The sequence below is a fragment of the Lissotriton helveticus genome, chromosome 10 (genome assembly GCF_964261635.1).
Source record: "Lissotriton helveticus chromosome 10, aLisHel1.1, whole genome shotgun sequence".
Taxonomy (NCBI): Eukaryota; Metazoa; Chordata; class Amphibia; order Caudata; family Salamandridae; genus Lissotriton; species Lissotriton helveticus.
This window is the reverse complement of record NC_136071.1, coordinates 95849146-95874176: the sequence shown is the minus strand read 5'-3', so window position 1 is coordinate 95874176 and position 25031 is coordinate 95849146. Positions and strand designations below refer to the sequence as shown.

At 46.4% G+C, this 25031-nt stretch overlaps 1 protein-coding gene across 1 annotated transcript in view; it reads left to right on the top strand.

The window, feature by feature from the left end:
* The window catches only part of TSC2 (TSC complex subunit 2), a 279890-nt gene that overhangs the window by 48337 nt on the left and 206522 nt on the right, over positions 1–25031 (top strand). Inside the window, 3 exon segments of the mRNA XM_078664852.1 lie at positions 14583–14783; positions 21809–21895; positions 23422–23532. Coding sequence (XP_078520978.1) covers positions 14646–14783; positions 21809–21895; positions 23422–23532 — 336 coding nt within the window. The 5' untranslated portion in view covers positions 14583–14645.

Genomic DNA, 25031 nt, shown 5'->3' with positions numbered 1-25031 from the left:
ACAAAGGGTTGCAGGGAGATTCCGCCGGAGACTTATGCACACAGGAACAGGGGGACAGGAGGGACGGCGGGAACGGGCACACGGACAGCGGGAGGGGGGGGGGAGAACGGGCACACGGACAGCGGGAGGGGGGGCGGGAACGGGATAATAAAAAAAGTAGTACAAAATGCCGTTTACCTGCTAGCAAATCAAGGAAAGTGAAATCGCGCAGCCCACCCCTGCAAAGCACACATTGGAAATGACCAAAACATGCCGAGATAAAAAAAAAAAACATCCGCCGACCGCCACATGACGTTCTGAAAGGGGCGGGATGAGTAAAAAACGCCGGAACGCCCACGAATTTGCTCGGGCAATGACTGACAGATCTCTCTTCCAATGGCTAGCCTCCATTTATGGAGCTAGCCAATGGAAGAGAGAGGCTGGACAAAGCCCCGTACTGTTCTAACATAAGATTTCGCCTGCGCGAACACAGTGCTACGCCAGGCGAAACATAAAAAGGTTCAAAATACTCCATGTCATTGGAGGAAACTCCTATAGTGTTGGATCCATTAGCTTTTACGTTCACAAAAAACGAAACCCACTTTTTGAGTTTGTTTTTGAAAAGTATTAACTTTTAAAGGTTTGGTGTAAGCGGCCATCACCAATGACGGATGCACACCAAACTTTTGAATGGCTTTTTATTAATCGCCATGAGGACAGTTGATTCAGACCCATAGAGTTCACCACAGGGCTGACAGTGAATTCTAAATCTGGCAGGCGAAGTAAAGGCACAGTGACAGACCTATAGTCTTCCACCCCCCTGACTGTCATTACTTCATTTGTCAAACTCTAATTTGGGCTCCTAGTTTCTGTGATATTCTGGCATGGTGTTTGTGCACCATCCATCACAAAAGTACCTGTGAAGACTTACCTGAATGGGATATACTAGAATACGTTTAATGTCTGCAAAATGAGGACCTCTGCTGGGGGATTGGGTGGCACAGGAATTTTGGTAAGAATCAATGTTAATTTTTACTATAAAGATATAGGGTCTCTCCTAGCCTATATGTGTTTCTCTCCTTAATAGACACCCTCATAGTGAGCTTAAGGAATTGCCACACATTATCTCTGTAGTGAAGGCATAATTTGTCTGTGAATTAGCAGAGTCATTGTAATACACTTAAACTGCATATTTGGAAAGCCATTTTAAAATGTGGTGACTGGTGTATGCATGTGTGTAGTTAAGGGGGTTGGTTATCATATGTATTATTTACATGTTATCAATATTTGCATTGTTTAATGGTCGAAATAAACATCATTTAGTTATTGATGATTTAATTATCCAGTGAGTTGAGGCATGTTACCCAATTGGTGTGTCATGGGTCGAAACATTCCACCATCCTAAGATCATGTACTCTACATAATTAAGTTATATTGTCACCGCAATGAGATGTCAACCTCCTGCCGAACTTTGGGGTCGTTTTTCTATTTCTTCACCGATGTGCACATCATACCTAAAACTGTGTATGTAAAGTAATCCTTTCACAATTTCCATCTGCTGACTTTACTGCTTTTAAAAAAGCGCTAAAAACTCATTTGTTTAGACTGGCTGTCTAGTCTTTTTGGTCGGATTGGGGTTTGCTGTTAAAATTCTTTTTTGTTCTTCCGCGCCAGGATACTCCGGCAGTAATTGAGCGCGCTACAAAACAGCTTAATAATAATAATAATAATAATAATAATCTAGTAATTAGAAATATGCATTATTACAAGCTGTGCATTTGCATACACAGAGGAGTCCTAGTGTGTTGAATGACCGTCACGATGGGTGATTTGAATGCATGTTTTTGGGTGTACATGTTTTTGGGTGTAAACAGTACCCTTTTTGCCGATTGTTGGTTATGTTGTAGGCCAGAGAGGTTACTGCCCGAAAAGCTTTTGGAGCTGAGCGCAGAGCAGAGCAGAGGTGTACATTTTAACCTTAACATTGATTAGGCTCATTAGGAGCTCATCTCTTACTGACTAGTTGGTGCATACCTATACATCTATGCATATTTGTATTCTATGCATCAATTAGTGAGACCTCATGAACCGCATGTGACCCTTGCATGACTCGCCTTTGAGAGAACTGCATGACCTTGCATTCTATTTATGAGTATTCCTTGCATCTAAAGGGTTTTTTTCCACGAGGAAAACAATTGCAGACTCAAATGGGAGGAATAAACCTCTCAGACATGGTGACACCTTTTTTTATACAGAGCATAAGATTGCTGTTTTTGCCAAATCATTGTAAACAAGAGGTGCTCCTATTATTCAATTTAACTGTAGTCGGGAAAAGGGGTGGTGACCTAATTCCGAGTCAAGACCTGCATGTCGCAAAAAAGTATTTTCCACTGGCATTATTTGACATCTAAAAGTAAACAAATGTTGATGCTTTTTGTTTTGAAAATCGTGCAAAAAAAACACCGACACATGGTTCCGTACACCTCAGAAAATAATGTGTTTCTATGAAGTGTGTGTAATAGGGATTGTTTAAAATTTATCTTCTGTTCGATGTTTCTTCCGTTGTATTGCTTTGCAGTAATGTGAAATATTTTCCGTGATACACGGTTCTCCTACAGCAAGTGCTGCTTTAGCTCAACCCACCAGCACTGTTGTGTGTCGATTTAGAAACCGTATATAGGTTCTCCGATTTACGCCCTTATATAGGCACAATTCGCATTGCCCTTATATAGGAATAGAAATCCTACCCTTATTTAGGCATTATTCATGCTAACCAAATACAGGCATGGCCACCTACATCCGTCCATCCACGTCACAATGAGTTCTTGAAAAACCAGACTCATAAGCCTTTAGGACTTTCCCTTGCTTGGATTATTGATTTCTCCAAGAACTCATTTATTATGCATGAAAATCTATTCCTTAGGGGTTCATTCATGACGTTCCTATGCCCGACTTTTACGTCCATACTGGCATTCCTAAACACCTCAGGGGTGTGGAATTTAATAAAATAACTACTTGTCCATGGGGCAGGTTGCTTCATAAATCTACTTGTCCTATAACAAAATCCACTTGTCCCTTTGGTGCCATGGAGCGCGGCGACAAATTTTGGCAGCAATCTCATTATATAAGAGCTCTGATGTAGCCTTTCTGATTATGCCAGGGCTCATACCATAGTAGTGTTTGAATACTTTAAATCCTCTTATGTGTCCACATTTCCGCAGATCTACATACGGGGGCTGATGGTAGTGGTAAGCAATAGTTCCGGGGTTAGAATGCCCTTTTGAGTCTGTGCCAACCTACTAACTTGCATGTTTTAAATTCAAATGTGTTTTTATTGATTTTTGGAAGCAGAAAGAGGCAGGCAATACAATATTATACATATGTAATAGGCAGGTGTGGCGATCGAGACAGACATACAAGTCTTCCCTAGTAATCCAAAGGAAAGCAGATGAACCATGCCCATGTAGAAATGCGGTGCCCAGTTTTCGGGACAGGAGCCACAGAAGAGTGGTCATTGAACAGAACAGTAAGAGGAACCCAACCCCCCCCCCCCCCTGGAACCCAACCGCACCCCCCTCCCCCCACCCCGACCAGTATGCCTGTTGTCCAGAGCGTTCACCATAGCACTTCCAGGTGTGTGTGCGATATTATGAGCGGCTGCCAAGTTTTCTGGAATGAAGTAGCAGTGTGAGTAAGTGTGGCCTGTATACGCTCCATGCCTATCGTGAACCAAAGTTTATGTAGCCAGCCAGTGTGGGTGGGTAGTGTGGTAGAGCCCCATAGTGACAGGACATGTTGTGACGCGGCCTGTATGGCAATACCCATCTGCTTGCCACGAGGTGAACGCAAGGGGAACGTGAGCGCATTGGGCAGACCCAAGATCGTGTATGCCGGAAAGCGTGGGAGTTCAGTTGCAAAAGTGGAGTCTGTCATCCAGGACAGCTTTCCAGTACCCCCGCAGTTGGCGGCAGTCCCATAAGAGATGTGTCAGGGTGCCCTTTTCGCCACATCCCCTCCAACACAACGCGCTGCGGAGAGGGTTGCCTTGGTTGAGTCGCGCTGGGGTGAGATGCCAGTAGATGGCCAGTTTCATCGCAGATTCTCTAGCATGAGTGTTGCGGGTGGTGTGTGTTGCTCTGTAATATATGAATTCCCATTCTTTGTGTGAGCGTGTCCTTCCGAGTTCCAATTCCCAGCGTCTTTGCACTGCTGTTTTAACTAGGCTAGGCTCAGGGGATAGCATCTTATAGAGCTCTGAAATAAGGTGTTTATCCGAGTCCTTCGACACCAGCCAGCGTTCGAAGGGTGTCATCCGGCGCCCGACCAGAGGGGCATTCTCCGGAGTCAGGAGCCAATGGCGGAGTTGAAAGTATTGGTACATGTGGGGGTTGGTTATTCCGTAGCCCTGGGTTATATCGGAGAAAGGGAGAAATCCCTCCATGTCAAAAAGATGGCTGGCCGAGCGGCAGTCCGTGGTCCGCCACTGTGGAAAGGTGCGAGGGTCCGTGCCCGGTGGAAATTCGGGGTTGTCAAAGAGTGGAGTAAGCGGTGAGGGGAAAGTCGTCAGGCCTCTCTTGACTGCCACCGAATCCCAAACCTTCATGAGGGTGCGTGTAATGGGGGAGCGAAGGAGGTATTGTGGTCTATGCTGGCGGGTGAGAAACGGGATTTTCCACAGCGACGTCCGAGCCATTGCTGTCCTGAAATAGCCATCTCTTCTCAGATTCAGGTCTGTACCACTCCACTAAATAGCGGAGTTGAGAAGCCCAGAAGTACTGTAGGAGGTTAGGGATTCCGAGGCCACCTTCATCGACGCTTCTATGTGCTGCCTGTTTGTGCAAGCGTGCGCGTTTCCGTTCCCAGATGAACTGGTGGATGGCGTGTTGTAGTTCGGCGAGCACGCCCGGTGGCGGCTGTACCGGGAGAGTCTGGAAGACATACAGGATTTTAGGTAGCACGGACATCTTTACTGCCGCAACGCGACCTTGTAAAGAGAGGGGTTGTTTCGACCATCTCGCAAAGTCAGCTTTGATTTGGGAGGACAGTTTTTTGTAGTTGAGGGCCACCGTCGAAACCGTGGAGGAGGTAAGTGTGATCCCCAAATACGGGAGTTGCGTGGTGGTCGATAGGTCGCAGCCGAATTCAGGCAACGGGGCGTTAGGATGGGCATAGCTGCCGAGGGGCAGTATCAGGGATTTCCCCCGGTTGATCTTAAAGCCAGACACCGCTCCGAATGCTTCCAGCTCCCCCAGGAAAGCAGGCACCGAGCTGGATGGTCTGTCCAAGGCTGCTATAATGTCATCGGCATACAGCCCCAGCGTGTGGGGTTCATGGCCAAAAGGGACGCCGCTAATGCTGGGATTATCACGGATGTTTTGTGCCAGGGGTTCCATGTAGAGGGCGAATAAAAGGGGCGAGAGAGGATACCCCTGGCGGGTGCCTCTTTGGATCTCGAAGGCGTCCGAATGGAGGCCACCGAGCCGTACACGGGCCGTGGGGTGGTGGTAGCCACTTGCGATCCACGCTTGGAATCGATCCCCCAGGTGGTATCTCTGCATGACCGCTTGCAGGTAGGTCCAGTCGACACGGTCAAACGCCTTCTCCGCGTCTATGGCCAGCAGAACCGATTCCGAGTCTTGGAAATGAGTCTTGTCCACGAGGTGCAGTAGTCTTTTAGTATTGTCGCTACATTGGCGATTTGGGACGAAGCCTGATTGGTCCGGCTCAAGAATTTCCGGGAGGCAAGGGCCCAAGCGGGCCGCCAGGACCCCAGTGAACAGTTTCAAGTCCAGATTGAGTAAGGAGATGGGGCGGAACGCGGAGCAGTGTGTCGGGGGTTTGCCCGGCTTGGGCAAAACCACTATATCAGCCGCCAACATGTCTGGTGGGATGGAGCTCGGGCCCTCAAAGGAATGAAACAGCCTCGTTAATATGGGAGCTAGGGTGCGGCCAAAGGTTTTATAAAAGCCTGACGAGAAACCATCGGGGCCCGGCGATTTGAGTGGGCGGAGGCGTGCGATAGCAGCTAGAACCTTGTCCGAATTAATAGGAGCCTCCAGAGCCTCTGATTTCGTTGGGCAAAGTGGCGTAATGTTGGCCGACATCAAATAGTCCTTGACTGCTGTAGGCGACACTTTCTCCGCACTGTACAGGGAGGCGTAGAAGGAGCGAAAAGCAGAAGCAACCTGTGTGTCATCTGTAATAGTGTGACCAGAATTGTCTTGCAGCTCGGTTATTTTCGAGCGTTGAGTCTTCGCCTTTAGGGCGCTTGCCAAGAGGCGTCCAGTGCGGTTGCCCCCTACATAATACGTATGGCGGAGACGAAGTGCAGCGAATTCCGCCCTGTCAGTATCTAGACTGGCCAACTGAGCCCTAGCTGCCTTCAGTTGGCGCCATATTCTCGGGGCGCAGGTACGACTGTGAACTCTCTCCAGTTCAGCTACTTGTGCTGTGAGGTCCACCCTTTTTCCTTTGCGAGCTTTGGCGTCCGCAGCAGCGATCGCTATCAGTTCCCCCTAACCACGGTCATCAAGGCTCCCCAAAGAGAGGATATCGAGATCGTAGGGGTGTCATTAGAGGCGAGATAGTCCGAGATGCAGTCCCGAATTTGTTTGACAACGGCTGGTCTCTGCAGGAGGGGCTCATGGAGCCTCCATGAGCCTGGCTTGCGTGGGGACCTGGGCACCCTGAGTGTCAGCTCCACCGCGTCGTGGTCAGAGAGGGCCGCTGGGGTTATGGAGATCTCGGCAATGTGAGGAATCAGGTCCGAGGTACCCAAAAAGTGATCTAGACGCGCATAGGTGTGGTGTACGTGGGAGTAGAAGGTGTAGCGCGCTGTGGTGTGGTGCGTTAATCTCCTAAAGATCTACTATGTCTCTGTCCTGCAGCCATAATCTGCCTGTGTCTGAAAGCGCGCCAGTGTCACCATAGCGGTGCCCGGATCTATCCATATTCGTGTCCATGACAAGATTGAGGTCCCCCCCCAACGATCAGGTGAGAGTGAGGTGATTGTAGTGTCTCAGAAAGTGCAGCTTTCAGGAACGTTTCTTGGTTCGTGTTGGGAGCGTAAATGGAGCCTATCGTGTACGAGCTATGTCCCACAAGGAAAGTATGTGTCAGAAGGCGTCCCTTGATCTCCCCTGCTTTGGCTCCCACCCGGCCTCGGAAATGTCGGGACACTAGAATGGCTACTCCCGCCTTCTTGGACGGCAGAGAGGAAAAGTATTGTTGGGGAAAGGCCCGGGAGCGCATCCTGTGCCAGTCCTTGGGCAGGAGGTGTCTCCTGCAACAAGCAGATGTCAGCCTCCGAATTGTCTAAGAACGAGATGACCGCCCTTCGCTTGATCGGATTGTTGAGGCCTTTGACATTGAGAGACAGTACTTTAAGTGTGTCAGCCATCATGTGAGAATGCGGGGAGAATCGAACAGAGCAGTGCCGGATGTCTTCGCGCCGGACAGAATGTAAGTGGCATTTTAACCCTGTGTAAGTCCCCTGGCATACTGGTCCCCACCCTCGCGTCCCGTGCCCCACCCCCAGTCCGGGCACCCGTCCCCTGCACCCCCAACCCCAAACTCAACAGACCCTCCCTAACCCCAACAGAACAAGTCTTCCCAATCCCTCCAGTCTTCCTGTGTTCGACGTGGAGACGCGTCTCTGGACCCGGACCCCTCCGGCACTTCAATGTTCAGGAGGGCGCAAGTGTCTCGGAGTGATCTGAGTTGATGGAGCGACCCCTTCCATTTAAAGATCAGGCGGAATGGGTGACCCCAGGAGTAGGGTATACCATTGTCTCTCAAGAAGTTTGTTGCTATGCGAAAGGACTTGCGTTTCTGTAGAGTGATGGTGGAAAGGTCCTGAAAAAGAGCTACAGGTACATCGCGGAAGTGAATAGGCTGTGCCTTGCGGGCCTCTCGCAGGATGCGTTCCTTGAGGGGAAAGTCTGGAAGGAAGGCCAAGATATCCGGAGGAGGGGCCGGGTGCGACGCGCCAGGCCCACTCTGTGTGCTCGGTCGATTCTTATCGCAAAGTCCTGAGGTTCACCTAAAATCTCTCGGAACAATTCTTGCAAATATTCCACCAGATTGGGCTTTTCTGCGTTGGATGGAACTCCGCGGATTCTTATGTTATTCCGCCTGGAGCGGTTCTCGAGGTCCTCCGAGTGCGATTGCAGGTCCACCTGTTGGTCTTGGAGCCGAAGAATCTCCTGCTGCAGCCTCTCCACCTCCATGCTGCGTGACTGATCCGCCTCCTCCACCGAGGCCACCCGCTCGCCCAGGCCATCCAGGTCTCGACGCAGCTCCCTCTGTTCCCCGGTGAGTTCTTGTTTCAGAGTTTGAAAGTCCTCTCGCAAGGTATTGAAGAGGGAGGCCAGGAAGGCTTTGGTGATAGGGGCGGTGTCGTCGTCCTCCTGTGTCTGGGGGCTCACCTGGGGCTTTGGGGATGTAGCCGCTGGGGCCTTTTCCACCTTCGATGCAGATTTATGCAAAAGGTCCACAATGTTTCGATTACCCTTGCGGTTGGAGTGAGCCATGGTGTCGAAGCCAGGAGACTGCGGATCCAGGCAGAGGGGGAAGGAGGAGCCCGAGCAGCTCCCCGTGGGGCTCCGGAGCTCCACGCAGGCACCAGTATTGTCGCAAGGCAGGTGGCCGGAGCTGAGCGTAGTACCCCAACAGCTGGGCGCAGGCGGGCAGCAGGCCGCGCTCGGAAGTCAAGCGGCAGGTCCGCAGGGGTTCCTGGGCGATGCGTTGGATGAGGCGAGCAGACAGCCACGAGCAGCGAGGTCGAGGCGCTCCCCTCGGTTCGCCTGAATGTGGGGGCTCCGGTTGAGGGTGTCCACGCCGCTCAGCAGTATCCGTGGGCGTTAGAGTCGCCGAAGACCGTCAAAGGTGTGCGGATGAACCGTCCTGAGGCCGGGGAGGCAGGTAGCGGGCCGGCCGGCAGCTGGGTGCCACCAACAGGGCCAGGGTCAGAACTCGAAGGTGTGTGCTGAGGCCGCGTGTGAAGCTATGTGGTGGCGTGGCGCAAGATTGCACTAAAGTCAGGACCAGTGGCCTCGGCGGTTGAGCTAGGCCCCCTGTGGTCCGATTTCACGTGGTGGGTCTCCTGACTTCGATTCCGCAGCAGGCTAGGGACGGCCGGCATGAACCGCCACGCGGCGGGGCTGAGAAGCTGGAGACCTCGGGAGGGCTCGTGAATCACGCCAGCCGCACCGCACTCCGACAGGGCGAGGTCCCCCACTGGACGTCGGGTGTGAAGATGGTCCAATGTAAGAACCGGTGGTTCCTCGGTGCCGGGGCGAAGGTCCCCCGCCGATTAGGCAGTCCAGGCGGGGGGGGGGCAGGGCAGAAGCGTGATGAGGGGGGGCCCGGATCCCGAGCCGCCGGGGGCCCCCAGGCGCGCTGGTGGTGTGGATCGCTTCCGCGAGTCAAGGCCCGCGCCGGGGCCTCGAGTATGGCGCAGCCCCCGCAGGAGGATCGGCGGTGGCAAGCAACGCCCCGGCCCCAAGGTGAAGCTCTACGCCGGGTCTCGGCGTCTGGAAGGGGGCCGGGGCGGGATGTGTGTCGCGGCGGGCAGTGGGCGGTACGAGGCAGCCCCGATCGGGCCCGTCCCCGCCGCGTAGGCCTGAAGCCGGGGGCTTGATTTGAGGGGGCCCGCCGAGTCCCCGCGGGAGGTCCTGAAGCAGAGTTCCCGGGTGCCGGGTAGTCGGCCGCGGTCAAGGCACAGGGGGCTCTCACCGTCTCCCGCCGGGTCTCTGAGCTGGCGTCTTGGATGCTCCTCTCCGCCCGCGCAGTCGAGCAGATTCACTTGCGCGCCGCCATGTTGCTGGGCCTCCCGGGCTCCGTCGCGATGTTCGGAACCGGGCGCCCCGGCTCTCCACCACTCCGTAAGTCAGCCTGGGGGTCGTCGCGGTGGGGCGCTGCCCTGCGGCTTAGACTGAAGCTGGTTTTGGGGAGTTTTATGGCAAATTACAGCGTGCTAAAGGGCATTGGGCCGGGGAGCCACACAGAGCACGTCCGCTCAGGCTGCCATCGAAGCCACGCCCCCTAACTTGCATGTTTTAAGGGTTTTCAGCAACTCTTTTCCCAGTCTGACAAATGTTGGAAATATACTCCTATTAGTGGCGGACATAAACATTCTTCCAGAGTTTGGAAAAAAGTGGTTGGAAGGAAAGTGAACTTGCAAACACTCAGATTTTCGCATGAGCAAATCTACATATGGGGAATTCACTAAAGCCTTATAGCTGCACTTAATGCAAGGACATATTACATGGGGGCACTTTGGAGACTTTCTTTAATAATTGGGCCCATAATTTGGTCTAGCGTTGACCATGTCCTTTTGTGTTTAGCAAAATTTGGTCTCTTTGTTTCGGCTGGCTTCACTGTGAGTGACAGCATTCTGCTTTTTCACAAGGAGCATAACGTCACACAAAGTAGCCTTGTTCGGTGCCAGTAACTACTGTGGCAATGTGTGCTTTTAGACATCAAAAACAATTTTTGCTTTTGCCAGTGTTTGTTATAATTGTGAAGGCCCGGCAGCTCCCATACCAATAAGGTCTTACAAAAACCATGCCTAAACAATTCATACATTGACAAAACTAAAAAGCTGACCACCAATTTCAGACCTACTGGCTTTGCCAGTGCTTGTTTATTTTTGTTTCCCATAATCTTATTGAAACTGGTTACACTGATTTTTATACTATAAAAATGTTTGGGAAATATTAACATGCATCAACACATGTTACTAAATGATGCTGCAAGAAATGGTACCTGAAATTTTACCTTAGTTTAGCGAAATGTTTTTTTTCCCGCTTTCATTTTTTATGAACATTTTATTTTGAAAGCAAAGAATCATAAATCTTGCTTTCAAGCTTCTGGAAATATTTGCATCAAATCGGAAAGTATTCTGGGAGCATTATACATAGCCTCATCTTGCTAAACTTTGAAAACGTGTGTACACATTTTTATACTGTAAAGACTGTCAGTAGTGCACTCAGAGCTTACAACACTTATAGCGCTCACCCTAATAATAAAGGCTTTCAAATAATGAACCATAAATACAAGTTTAAACAGCATTAACAAATGTACAAAAATATTGCCTTAACTGCAGACCGTGTTCTTCCCTGATCTATAATGTGGTACTGCAAACTCTCAGCCAGAGGGTGTGTGCTGCAGGGAGATGGGCCTACTTGTCCCAAGGACAAAATACACATGAAAACTTGTTGCCCTTGACCAAAAACAATATGTCCCGGGCGTCGGGCTATAGGAATTCCACATCCCTGACACCTTTTAAGTGATAAATATACCTTCACTTGCCATGGCAAACCACGGCTCGGCTACACAGCTCGACACGGGTCACCACGGCAATTTCGGAAGGAATTGGAGTCCCCGCCTGATGCAATGACCAGACGCTGCCATCCTCCTCGCAGAGAATCCAGCTCCAGTGTTTTTATTGACTCCCCTTCCGGGGTGTTCGAGATCAAGACCCGGAATGAGATTCCAACCTCTCCCATTCTAAGGTATGGAGCAGACTAGAACCTAGAGGGACTTTTGGCAACTCTTGGAAACACCAATCTAAACTATAGCCCAACTAGACTATAGGAAAAACAGCACCTACTTCTTACCTCGTACTACACTTAGGGTAGGTACACTGGGTTAAAACTAGCTAGAAGCACCAGATGAGTATTCACAATTTTAGCCTGTGTTATTTGTGTATGTATTTTTATGAATATATGTCATAGCTACAAACCATGCTATTGCAGTATTATGTTATCTTCCTGCTAACGCTGTACGTATTATACTTTGAATTCTGTCTCACGATTGTAGCAGTTCATATCTCTTGCACGAGAAATAAGACTGTTCAATAAACCCTTTTTATTAAAACGCCAGTCTACATATTTCTGTGTAAACTCTGTAGAAACTAAGCATGCACGATTGACTGAGTGAAACTGTTATATATTGTTTCCACGATTCTGACACTGTTCCGATTCTAAGGGAAACAAAGTTGTCATGTTTATGCAGTTGTCAGAAACAAATCCCTTCTTGTTTATTTGAGAAGTTTCTAGTGACCTCTGAGTTAGCTGGCACACACAAGTAAATGCGTTTAATGTACTCGATAGAGGCATACTGACCTCAGTCCTATGTCAAAACTATAGTGTATTTTATTCCAATGCGCAGAGCCTATCTGGGATATAGGAACTACACTACAACACTGCTCTTCACCCCTCCCAGGGCTTTTCGCATGTGAGAGGTGAGGTAATTCCCACTGTGTCATCAGTGGAAGAAAATACCTAAGGCTTCGTGCTGTCGTACACCTAAGCCAATGCTATATACAACTTAACGTACACATGCAAACCGACGTAAGTACATTTTACCAGAGCCGTAGGGAGATTCTCTTGTGATAAATGCTGATCGATTACTGTTCGCTTACATTCGAAGTAAGTGTGCTCTTCAAAGCGAAACTGTGAAAACAGCCAGACGGTACAGCATGAGCTGTGGGCTTTAGTATTCTTAGCTGGAGACCGAAAGGAAACAATTGTGTGCATACTTTGGATTGCATCTAGTCTCCCGATTTCCATCTAAATGTACCAACCCAAAGCGTGCTCTTTAAAATGTTTAAATAATCGTTAAGTGGTTTCTACCTATACAGATATTAAAAGATCAAAGCAATGATGTCGCAGTACGGCGTCATAGTTCTTGGTTTTTGGGCTGGGGAGGGGAGTAGGTGATATAATGCCAGGATTGGTGTTTTATGTGAGAAAAATGCGTAAACTACTGACACGGGTGTGTGAAATAGTTTGGCGGATTGTTCGAAAACATCATGTTGGCATCCCCTTTTATCTGTGATTCATCATGCCTATGCTGCAAGAACAGAGTGTTACCAGACTATGGGTCCTTGGATCAATCATGTTACAGTAACATTTCCGAATCAGTGTTCTTGAATCAGTGTTTGCATTTTTATGTGCTTTAACCCTAAATTGCAACTCCCTCTTGCAAGCGTTATCACACCAATGATTAGAACAGCCATTTCATCTTTGGAGCCCACCTTCAAGGCAAATAAAACGCGCCTTGTCCGTCCATAAGCTATTTGAATATAAAGGAACAGCTTCTCTCTCGCCTCAGTCTGCCTCCCACACTCTTGTCGGCATGTTCACTCGATTAAAAAATAGATCGGAAAGCGAGAAGGCGCTAACCGTCCTAAGCGGTCCATGCATCGAAATATGTACAACTAATGGACTTGCCACCGAAAGAGCGCGGTGTGATAAATTTACATTGGCATGGTTTGCCTAATGAAATATCGGGGCGCATTGCGCTGCCTGCGTTTGGGCGCCATTGCGCACCATTCAAGTCTCTGGGCCAAGCCCTCGAAAGCGCCTAGAGTAGAATCGAGCCTCATGGTTAAGCAGGGCGCGCGCACTGTCCCTGATGTCATTTATATTCCAGAGACTGTGCGATTCATTCCGCTGCTCAGTCGGTTCAGTCAGGCCTAGCAGTGTATGAAAAAGTCATTCCGTTTCATTCTGGGAGATGATGTGGTAGAAGAACAGCGCCGGATTCCAATGACGGCACGAGCCCTGTGTGCGTGAGGCCTGACACATTCCATTTGCTTTGTCTGGAAATTATGGTCTCCGGGAGTAGTTCAGATGCCAGCCCTTCATACAGTCATTCAGGAATGAGGGCTGTGAAAGGGAGCTCGTGAAAGGTGCACCAGGAAAACATGACAAAACACCAATGCAATAACAAGCACGCCAGTGGTGCGCGCGCCACAGCGAGACATCTGTTTTGCATTATCGCGCACGCATCTGTGCACGATAATTGAAAACCGATGTGGCCCGTGCAGATAACCGCAAGCAATAGGCTGTGGGCGGAGCAAAGGCGGAACATGCGCCCGCCTTTGCCCAATTGCATGCTGTCCTTCTTAGAAAGATGCACGCAAAAGCCAATAGCCTGTGACAAAAACAAAACCACATGCACAAGCGAGTGGTGACCTTTTCAAAGTCCCCTACAAAAAGTCTCGCCAGAGCAGCGCATGTGCGCTGCTACATGCTCGACCTAAAAAAGGCCATCGGCAACCGTAATTGTTTTATTTTTTTTAATGCTGCAGTAGGAACAATCTTTAGTTGGAGCAAACAGGATTCAATTTCTGAATGTCAGAGATGTCTCCACTGGCTTCCAATGAATAAGAGAATACAATTCCAAGTCTTATGTTAATGCCATAAGGCATTCTATGGAAAGGATCAAGCCCTTCTTCAGGGCTTGTTCCCAAAGAAAGAGGGAGAAGATTAAGATTTTGCAATCTCCTTCTGCTACATGTTCCCAGGGTAAAATAAACAAGAACTGGAGGGAGGGCTTTTTCTGTGGCTGTTCCTCGATTGAGCAGTTCATTATCTCTCACTATTCAAACTCACAATAATCTGATGTCCTTCAGGAAGAACTTGATTATTTGTATTTAGCCAGTGTTTACACCTTTAGCCACCACTTGATTTCCCTATACATGTTCTGTTAGTGCCAAGAAACCATAGGATGTTTGTTGCACTTTAGAGATACTATATTGTCTTTCTGTCAGTAATGCTTTTATGTGAACTAGCTTTTATTTGCATTTGTAGGAGCCTCTTTCAAATGCTGATCACTGACCTGTCTTTGTGGAAGCACGTCATCCTATCTCTACCATGGCAAAGATGCCGGGCAAGGACACTGGCCTGCGGGAAAAGTTCAAGCACTTTTTAGGTTTAGGACCATCAAGTTCAAAATCCAGGATATCAGAGGGCAAGCGGGCAGAGTTCATAATCACAGCAGAAATATTGAAGGTAAGGTCTTGCTCATTAGTGGTTCAAAAATGTCATTGAATGTTAAAGTATGCTGTGGGTAGCATTGGGTGCTATTGCGATGGAAGCTAAAGTTGTATGTGTTAGAGCTTGTGAGTTTCCTTATTCTTTAAATATAGGCTTTGGGAGCTAGACACCCTTTATCTAGTGAGACTTGAGCTAGTTGTCCTAGTTTGCTGGTCTTGCTGGACCATTGATGCTTCAGTGATTAAAGAAAGCATATGTGACCTTTATCTGGTTAGGATTAAGAAGGAAGTCAAAGGCTGCTCTCCTTTCTAGATTAGGATTGTTCGAAGGGGTTAGAGAAATGGTCTGGAACCTTTATCTGTTGAAGAGTGAGCTAGTCCTATGTTGGACGCAATCCTGGATGGAATTCTTAAGGGGTATAAGATTAAATTTGTACCCTCTATAAACTTATTTAGCTAGCCTTTCTTGACAGATAACCTATTTAGGATTGGAATACTTCTTTGGCTTTAGCCATTGGATCTTAAACATTTATTTGCTGAACATGGAGTTAGACCTCCTCTGTTAGACCTGTGGTCTAGGCATGGTTCCGACATAGAAGGGTAGATCTCAAAACCTTTATGGTGAAAGGTGAGCTACATTTCTACATTTCCTGACCTTGGGATATTTTAGGGAAAGGGACCTGAAACGTTAAGCCGTTAAAGAACAAGCAAGACCCCATTTACTGTGGTACCTCCAGGCCGAGGTATGCTTCCGGGATAGAAGCTGGATAATCAGCCCTTATACCTGTGAAGGAGGTAGACCTAGATCGAATCGTCTTTTTTTTAATAATTCTTTTTATTTCGATCAACTCTGTTACACCTTCCATTTGAAGGATGCTTCAGGGCAGGTGAAGCGACCTCAAACCCTTAGTTGCTGATAATTTAGCTGGACTCCGTTGCCCTTGGGAAATGGCAGAACTGTTTGCTTCAGGGCCAGATGATGGATTTTTTGCCAATTCTGAGAAGCTTACATGATGACCACTAATCTTTATTACCACTGAAAGCAAGGATGGAATCATGACCTCACAAACATAGTGAGGTCACAAAGTAAATGCATTCAGACTGAGCCAGTGTAACTCTGTCAGATTCCATGCTTCATGCTTCTGAGTGCAATTAGAAACCTTTACTCTTTTCTGCACTGGCATCCACGTTATGGTATGTTTCATCTTTACATTTTACTGATAAGTATTCCCCGATGTTATGATGTTTATCTGTACAATGAAAATGCTACCTTGTCTTTCAACTTTCTGAAAATGTTTATCGTTATCAAAGTTTTATTTCTGGTTTTGGCATTGCTTTTAAATTGTTTTTGATGTGTTTTCATAGAGACTTGTATCTTTGTTTATACTGTCTTGGGTTTTGTTTACCCTTTGATAGTGTCTCCAGTTTCTTCCTGTGCCGCTTCATGTCGCCGCAGACTGAAGCTGGGCTTTTCTCCATGTGCTGTACATTATTATAATATTTTGTTTCTCTATCATTGCACATTGAGTGTGCTGCAGTTTACCGCCTCAGTTTGTTGCTACTCTTAAGCTACTTTCCCAGTTTAGTGTATATTAATGGTTCAGTTTGTAACCTCTACTTATAAATTGCGTTAAACTTTCTCCTGCTTTCAGATTTCTAAACAGTTCTCTAAATTACTCAGTACCAGACCACTGTATCCTTTACGCTTATTGTTTATGCTTTTGTGTTTTGATAAATGTCAATTACCAACCTATTAAACCCTTTAAGTTGTTTCCTCACCCATTTGAAGATACTAGTGATTGTTCCCAATGGGCCCCTCCACGCACCCTTTAGGAAAAAGTGACGATCTTAATATTGACATTGAGTGAAATTGAGGCGGTGTTGTGTATAGCTCTTGAGAAAGCCTTACTACCCACTTCATGACGTTTTACCGGATGGGCGGCATACTTCCAAGGAAAAGAATGGCTTGCTGAAGGATGGCCGTGTCCACAAAGAAATATCATCTGTGTTTTAAAGAGATAGATTCTCTCCTTTAGGGGTTGATTTCTCTGATTTAGGGCACATCGTCTCTTTTTGCTGCATACTTTAATGGTCCTATTGATTAAAAAAAAATACTCAGGCTAACTCCTCATTCATATCTAACGTACAGTAGGTTTTTGCATAAAAAGGATATATATGCCTTCCTCTGATCTCCAGACTTCCCCAACAGTGGGTCACAACCCTGCTGAATGGAAAAAGCCTGGGGGAAAGTACATCTAAATTCCTGTGATTCATTCCATCCTTAAGCTGTAGTAATATTGCCTTTCAGTCCAGTAGACCATCTCAGCAAATTTAGGCCTGATTTAAGAGTATTGGTGCTATTTATCACACCTGATAAATTGTAATACCATGGGGCACGTTATTTATTGGGTGAGCTAAATACCACTCATTACGAGTTTCTGGGGAGTAGCATGCAGATTTTGGTGTGTAACACTCCAAAAACTGCAGTGTACAGTAAATCCTGTGTATACATTTAACCTATTAATTTAGACCGGTTTGACCATCCATTTAACAAAGGTTGAGATATTTAACACATCCAATAAATATTGGATACGTTAAATATCGTCCAACTCATAATTCTGACCTGTTCATTCAGCAGTTTACTCAGGGGTTGTAATACACCAACCTTCATTGCCACTAATTACTTGAGTGATTTGTGATCTGCTTGCACCACAGACTTAGTACCAAACTGACACACTCGCAACCTTCTGAGGCACTATGGCAAATCAGTTCTCAATTTCCACCCAGTTTTGTTATCTGGATAGTAACTTATGTTTAATAAAGGCTATCAGATGCTCTCCCCTTGTCGTCATCAAGCTGAGCCAGTATCCCTCCAACTCAGCCAGAAGCTTCCATCTTTGCAATGAAAGAGTGACTGTAGTCAGAGGTCTTGAGTACAGTGTGTTGCTTAGTGCTGCCTAAATGGTCTAAAAGGCCTGAAACTCTGCAGTTCATATAACCTTTTTTACGCTTCTCTGATGTCCGGGATGTCAAGGATGCAACTATAGACCCATAGTTATCTTCAGTTACTCAAAAGTTTCCCAGTGCAGATCATCTTCCTTCTTGTGCTGCTTTTTAGATGTTGAATGGGTTACTATGGACCTATGAACAACTACAAAGTTCATATAGTAGTCCGTATGTCATGAAACGTCTCTAACTTCTGACTGGGGAGTGGGTACTTTCCACTCTAGCATAGATTGGATCTTCACATCCAATGGGTAAGTATTTCTCTACTCTATCCGATCCCCAAAGTAGATTACAGTGGATGTCCCACCTGACACTTGGTTGCCTTGATGCACCGTTTCGCGCCCTGTATCCTGACCAACATCTAGGTGCCCAGGAAGGGACTTCTGTGAATTGCTTAACACTGCTATGCACTATTGGAACCACAAGCCTCTTGCTGGTATCCAGCTCAGAATTCGCCGACTCACTGTATAGTTTGCTATCCTTTCTTGAGCATAGTCTTTCCACCACTCTTTTTTGCTGACCTGCTCCTAGGCTTCCTTCCAAAGTACTGCAGGCATAATCCAATCAACTTGTGCTGTGCGGAAATACTCCAGGTAAGGTACGTCCTCCAACAGCTCACCCCATCAGCTCTGGCAGTAACCCAAACTTGTTTGCTTCATGTTTCTCACTCTCTCCTCCGTCTGCTGCAGGGGGTGTGGATGCCATGACCAGTGCCTTCTCTGAGTCTTATTCTGAGATAGATATGCAGCCTGTGCTCTGGTCAACACAGCTTATGTGGTCCAAGCGAAATAGGCTTCTGGTACTGGTTCTAAGCCAGGGGCAATTAAAGCATTACCCAGGAGACATCTAGCAAAATTCTTCTCTCGCCCCTTCATCAACCATGGGCAACTAGCCATTGAATTCAACTACAGTGTGGGCAATCGGATACTCCATTCCTCGTCAATGGCTACCATGCCTGTACCTTTGACACTTGAGAGAATCTGCTCGGGTTTGAGATGCTTCCTCTCACCTATAGTTCTATGAGCTCCTGTATCTCTGAGCAGGAACTTTCCTCCTTTTGATATTGGCCTCCTGCACAAACCTCATAATATTTGGGTGAATGTGCTTCAGAGCATCTGACTGCTTCTACCAAATGTCCATACCAACTAGATTAAGTTCACCATGGCCCTCTTAGGTCCCCATAATCAATACGCTAGCTATGGTAAGTGCAGTTGGAAACAGGTCTTTTGCCTGCCAGTCTCTCTTGTAATGCCTATCCTTGTGACACAGGTTATCACTTTTGGTTTGAAGAAACTTACTGCTTTCCCTTTATTAATTCTCTGGAACCTAATTTGCAGGAAAGGACCTCTGTTTGTATGGTCACCTTCAGTTTTTGGACTGATGCTGCTGACTTTTCTAAAGTTGACTGGGCCTTGCTGTCCAGTCCCCCCGTAGGCATGTGCTCCGACCCACACAATATGTGTACAATTAGCAAATAATGTATTGGTTTTGTTCACGTTCCCTAGTATATGGTACAAGAGGTACTCTGGCCTGTAAGTTAACTGTTAATAGTGGATTTCAGCACTTCAGTGTGCCACCGCTACAGTGACATGGGTGAAAACATGACTCTAGGGCTACCACTGCAGCCTAGTCTGGCAGACTTAAAACTACCAGTACAACATGGCAAAATAAACACTTTTGCCAGGTCAAAACCTTCCTTTTTAATATTAATAAGCCAGCACTTGGGAAGGCCTTGCGGAGATCGACACGGTTGCCTGTGTTTGGTGGGCATGGGATGGCTTGTGTCGGCACTCCCTGCTTTCCTGCCTTTATGCTCCTACTATACCACTTACTAGAAACCCCATGCTTCCCCCGCTGATTGATGAGGGGACTAGACAGTGGGCCCATTGACAAAGCTCACTTTTGGAGAGCTCTACCCAGACGGTCAGTTATTGATCCCCTCCAGGCACTGAAGCAATCTTCTTTACCACCATCTCTGCGCCACATGCTGAACCCTACATGATACATTCCCTGCGCCACCCCCCCGCGCTGCATTCTTTGGACCACCTGTTACCAAACCCTCTCCCTGCAAGTTGGTCACCCACTTATACACTATAATGCTGGAGATGGCGCTGGTGTGCATCTATTCAGCCTGTGCAGTCTGGGGACTCGACACAGCTTCTCCATCTCCGAGATGCAATTGACTTATTGCTGTTGTCAATCTGCTGCCATGTCGCCCAATGACAGACTTCGACTTATCCATTTTAAGCTCCTACATAGACTATATCACATCACACACCTGTGCAGTTGCACCGCATGGGCCTGATTGAGGACGCACGCTGCTTGTGGTGTGCTTCCCCAGTGGCTACGTTCCTCCACCTTGATTGGGACTGCTCAAATGTAACTGGCTACTGGACTAATGTATACAGAGAACTGACCGTTGATCGATACGGACCCCACTTGTATCCCTCCTGGGCTACCTAAAAGATGTCCCTCTCGGAAGTCGACGCCTCACTGCACTACTAGTGCCTTTGGCTAAAAGGCGAGTGACCATTCCCTGGGGCAGAAGGCGAACCCCTAAGACAGACTGGCTATGGGAGGCTGCATACTGCCAGGAGCAGCTGTCCAACTACTGGCAACTTCTGCTGATCTGATCCCGCCTGAAAGACATCTGGGGACTTTGACGCTTAATCTGTGTCAGAGAGAAGCAAATTTAACTTTGTCCACTGCAGTGACCTCACAGGCTGCAGAGACTACTCTTCTGCCCAGCAAAGGGCCCTGTACAGACGATTGATTGACCTCACTGTCTTCACAGTTGGGTCTGCGTGCCGTAAGATCTTTGCTCTCTGAAGTAATGTTCAATTGTAATGTCCCAGCTTTCAAGGCGTTTCCTCGCCCTTATCGCCAATACAAGAGAATTTGATTTGTTGTGTAAAGCATGCAGCGGACTCCCAAACCGCCCCCCCCCCCTCCCACCACATCTGCGTTTTATCCCTGTGAGCTTTACACTGTTATTGTTTTCTTCTGAAATACCAATATACAAATTAAACAAATAAATAAATGTGGCGACTGTCAAGCTGGGCATGAAGTGCTCCAGTGTGCCTCGCTGTCTGACGGTTGTCTATCCTAATCCTAGCATAGAAGATCTTGCCATCCTCTCCAGGGGCATGCTGCATGCATATGATGGAACATTGCCATGAAATTGATGGCCAGGGTGCGGCAGGCGGGGACGAACCAAATAAAAAGAGCATGCAATAAAGAATAGGGGAAGCTTTGTAGGGGGTAAATACCAGACGGTTTCAACATGACACATCTTGCATGAAATGCATGCAGTTGTGGCCACAATATAGAAAGAAACATTTCTGTTCTATGTTCCTGCTCATGTTGCCTGCGGCAGTCTCTCTCACTTCTTATGCTGACACTTTTTTTCTCCCCACACCAGGTGACCCACCTTCTAATATCTTGGCATAAGCTTTACAGGGGCTAAAAGACAGCTTTTATTGAAGAAAGCACATTATTTTGTTTGAATCCTAGAAACTGCAACCGTACACAGAAGGCAGATCAGTGCGCTCTGTCAATGCATTTGAGCCATTCTTGAACGAGTGAGATTGTATCATTTGTATCTTTCTAACGCTCTGTGGTAGGTGGTATGGTCAGTCATGTGAACTTCTATTGACTGTCCTGCTATAGCTGCTGCTGGGTAGCTGAAGGAAGATAATTTCTTTACTTTTTGGGTTCCCTTCTTACCAGGTAACTTTGTTTCAAGTCTTCTCGATGATGGTGTAGGTGGCTTTATTTTTCAGAAATGTTGTGATTTTCTTTTCCGCTTTATTCACAGTGAGATTTAGGTTACTTATTTTTTAGTGCGTGTACTTATTTTTTAGTGTGTGTCAATGATAGAAAGGAAAATGCCGTTTAATGTTCAATCTACTGAACTGATTTGCATCATTGTTTGTTGGTGTTGGGGTTTGGGAACGGCGAAGTTTGTTCCTTTGAGGTCATGCCTCAAACAAACCCTGTGCGGAACCTCAAAAAATATGTTTTGTTTTCATACAGGAGCTGAGTATGGACTCTGTGTTGCATAACCGAATCCGAACAATAAACTACGTCTGTGAACTGGCAAAAACAAAAAAATTTGAAGAGGTTTGCTATTTGAATTTATTGGATCCATGCATGTTCAAAAATATTTTTGATAAAACAGTTGTATAACATAAGTTGCACTGATTACGTTCAAAATAATTAACATTGTCCTAGATTCTAAGACCAAATGTGGGCCTGTTTAGTACTTTAAGAATACCTTTTTTGGAGCACAGCAAACTTTATCTTTTGTTATGATTTAATAACAATATTTCTTCTGTTTTTTTTGGCTCTTGCCTCTCATGGGAGTTCAGGTTACACTGTTTACTTTAAAAAAGATATAAAACAAGCTTTTATGATTTAGTTTGCAGGTTATTATTATTTCAAGATGCAAAATAAAAAAAAGAATATCATTCACACAATTGCTGCAAGGGAACATCAAAGTTATTAGAAGAACAAGTCAATAGATACAGCTTTTTTTATTTTGTGCAATGTGGGATTAGCCAAACAAACTCACCTGAGATGAAGCAATACATTCATCAGATATGCTTGTTGTAAGCTTGTGACTGTGAAGGGGAGTATTTAACATCACGTCTGTGCGGGTGTAAATCTTAAAGGGGACGTTCCACCCAACCGGTCTTGGCATGGAAAAGAAAGTAACAGAGTAACATGTCCCTGTGTTATATTTGAACGTGTCGAAGAATTGCGAGGAGGGGTAACTGTGGGAGCTACCAAATGTTCTCTTAACTATTAAAATTGGAAAAAATGACAAATTATTGGAAAAAAATAAAATGACTGGATGACACTGGCTATGGTACTGTTCAATGCCCAAAACCATGTGTTTGGGACTGCTCCGGTAAGGAATATGTTGCTTCAAATCGTTTCTCAGCCTGTGCTGTATTAGGCGTAAAATCCTCTATGTAAGCTTTCTTGTGTTGCTTGTGTTTGACTGAATACTACCTCTCATTATTCCCTTGCTTTGGAAATTAATAAAATTCGAAGAGTTGGTATGTTCACGCCCCCTACAGTGGATCTGGTAGTATATGAAAATACCAGAAATTAATGTTGAAGTCCTCTCTGAAAATTCAGAAGCATCTGTATCATAGACCAAAGGTTCACAGAACTACAGGCAGCCCTGTTGACTCTCATGCAGAGGTTTTCATATAAAGTAAATGTGTATGGCCCCTTCCAGCACATGTAGATTTTCTTGTTCTTCTGCAACATTTCTGGTGTATCGATAATTGAGTGAATGAACTGATGCATACCGAAGAAAGGTAATGCGCTGATTCATGCTGTCTGCATTGAGCTCGTTCACATGACGTTGTGATCGTAGGCCTTTCAAAATCTGATTATGCGTTTGAAATCTCTCTCCAAGTAGCAATGGATGTTAAAACCAGAAAATTCTTACTTTTTAAGTGTTCTTATGATGCTGTGAAATTTATTTTTTTACAGTCCTGGATTAAAAAGAACTTACCCTTGGGAGTGCCTGTTTGAGGGGTCAATCAATTTAAAAAGGCTTTTCTGCTTGATGGTTGTGGCTACTCATGGTGTTGTCTTGCTTTGTGTTTTTTTTTTTTGGGACCTCTTTGCAGCATGCCGTGGAGTCAATCTGGCAAGCGATCTCTGATCTTTTGCTGCCAGAGCACCCAGCAGAGGCCAGACATGCAGTGCTGCACCTCCTGAAGGCAATCATTCAGGGCCAGGTAAGCAGTTACTTTGAGTATTAATTATTGTTGCAGTGGTGGAGACGTACTGCTGAGTGTAGCTGCGGGTTGCTAGAAACCACGGTGCCCGCATGCTGATTACTCAGTAGGAATGCTACGATGCCCTGAAATTTGTTTTAGTTTTTTAAATTTAAATGGCAAATTTTATGGCTAGGTGAAAATTCTGACTATACACAGTTGCAGATTACTTAACTTCAACATAAATTGTAAAGCTTAGCTTCAGAATAGGTACGCACCACGTTTGTAAACCACCGTTTGGGACTAGAATTAAAGCTCTGATTTCCAAATGGTGCGATTCATATTCATGAAAATCCAATTTGAAAAAGCTGCAACTACAGCAAAAGGTCAAACCTAAGGAAGCGCCCAGAGTATTCTGCCTTTCTTTGAAGGAGTTGGTGTTTTGACACCCCGGAGTGGATCATATGGCTGGAGTTTGGGGTTTTTTGCGTCACTTTACAGTGATCCTTGGCAGACACTTTCTACCCTTTGAGTTTGGTTTTTAGAGCTCACTTTACCACTTTTGAAACACATCCATGCTTCCTCGACGACAAAATAAGCATACATGCAGAATTTGACACTTCATCTTATGTGGCGCACACTGTGAAAGTAGCTTCTAAGCACACATTCTCCTTCTTCATGTGAGAGTCTGGTTCTTTTGTAAGTACAAGCTTGAGAATACTGAGAACAGTGGCCTCCATAGCTGTTCACTGTTCCCAACTCTGCCTTCTAGTATGCATCACACCTTCTGTAGAGGCTTGAAGGTTATCATGCTCTAGGCTTTTTCCATCCAGTTGCCATTGGCTGAGATGGGCAGCAAAGATATCAATCCAACTCATTTTCTGTAAAATTGACACCTGCATTTTTCGATTTGGACTGGACACACCAGCTCTCTTCCCTCCAACCATCAGACATCACTAGAAGCAAATGTTTTTAGCCACCAGAGATGTGTGTGATATTGAAGAGGCAGCTGAGCCATGTATTGTTACCATGTGCTTCATGTACATCCCGTTGCTCGGTGACCCAGAGGGATGTCTAGATATCCTTACATTCAGCCTCCTTTTTTCTGAGGAGATGGTCCTACAAAGTGTTACAAAATGTTATGTATTCTCCTCCTATTTTCACCCGATCTGTGTCCCATGTACAGCCTATCATAGGTTCTGCTTCGACCTGCCTAGATTTTCATGATCTCTCATTTCTTTGCTCTGAGTGTCTAGTGCCTTTTTAGTATTAAGGTGTTTGGGCTTTGTTTCCCTTAAACAGCAACACGGCTTGTTGATCTTTTAGCTATCAGGCTGTTCCTTCCTGCTGCTTGGGTTTTGTTAAAGTTAGGAATGTTTTTTCCAAACCATTCTATTGATACACACAGGCAAATGACCTTTGTATATATGAATTGAGCCAGAGCACCTTTATGGGCACTGTCCATCTCGTTACAGTCAAGAATATGGAGGTGGACAGCTTGGAGATCTTTTATTTCTGAA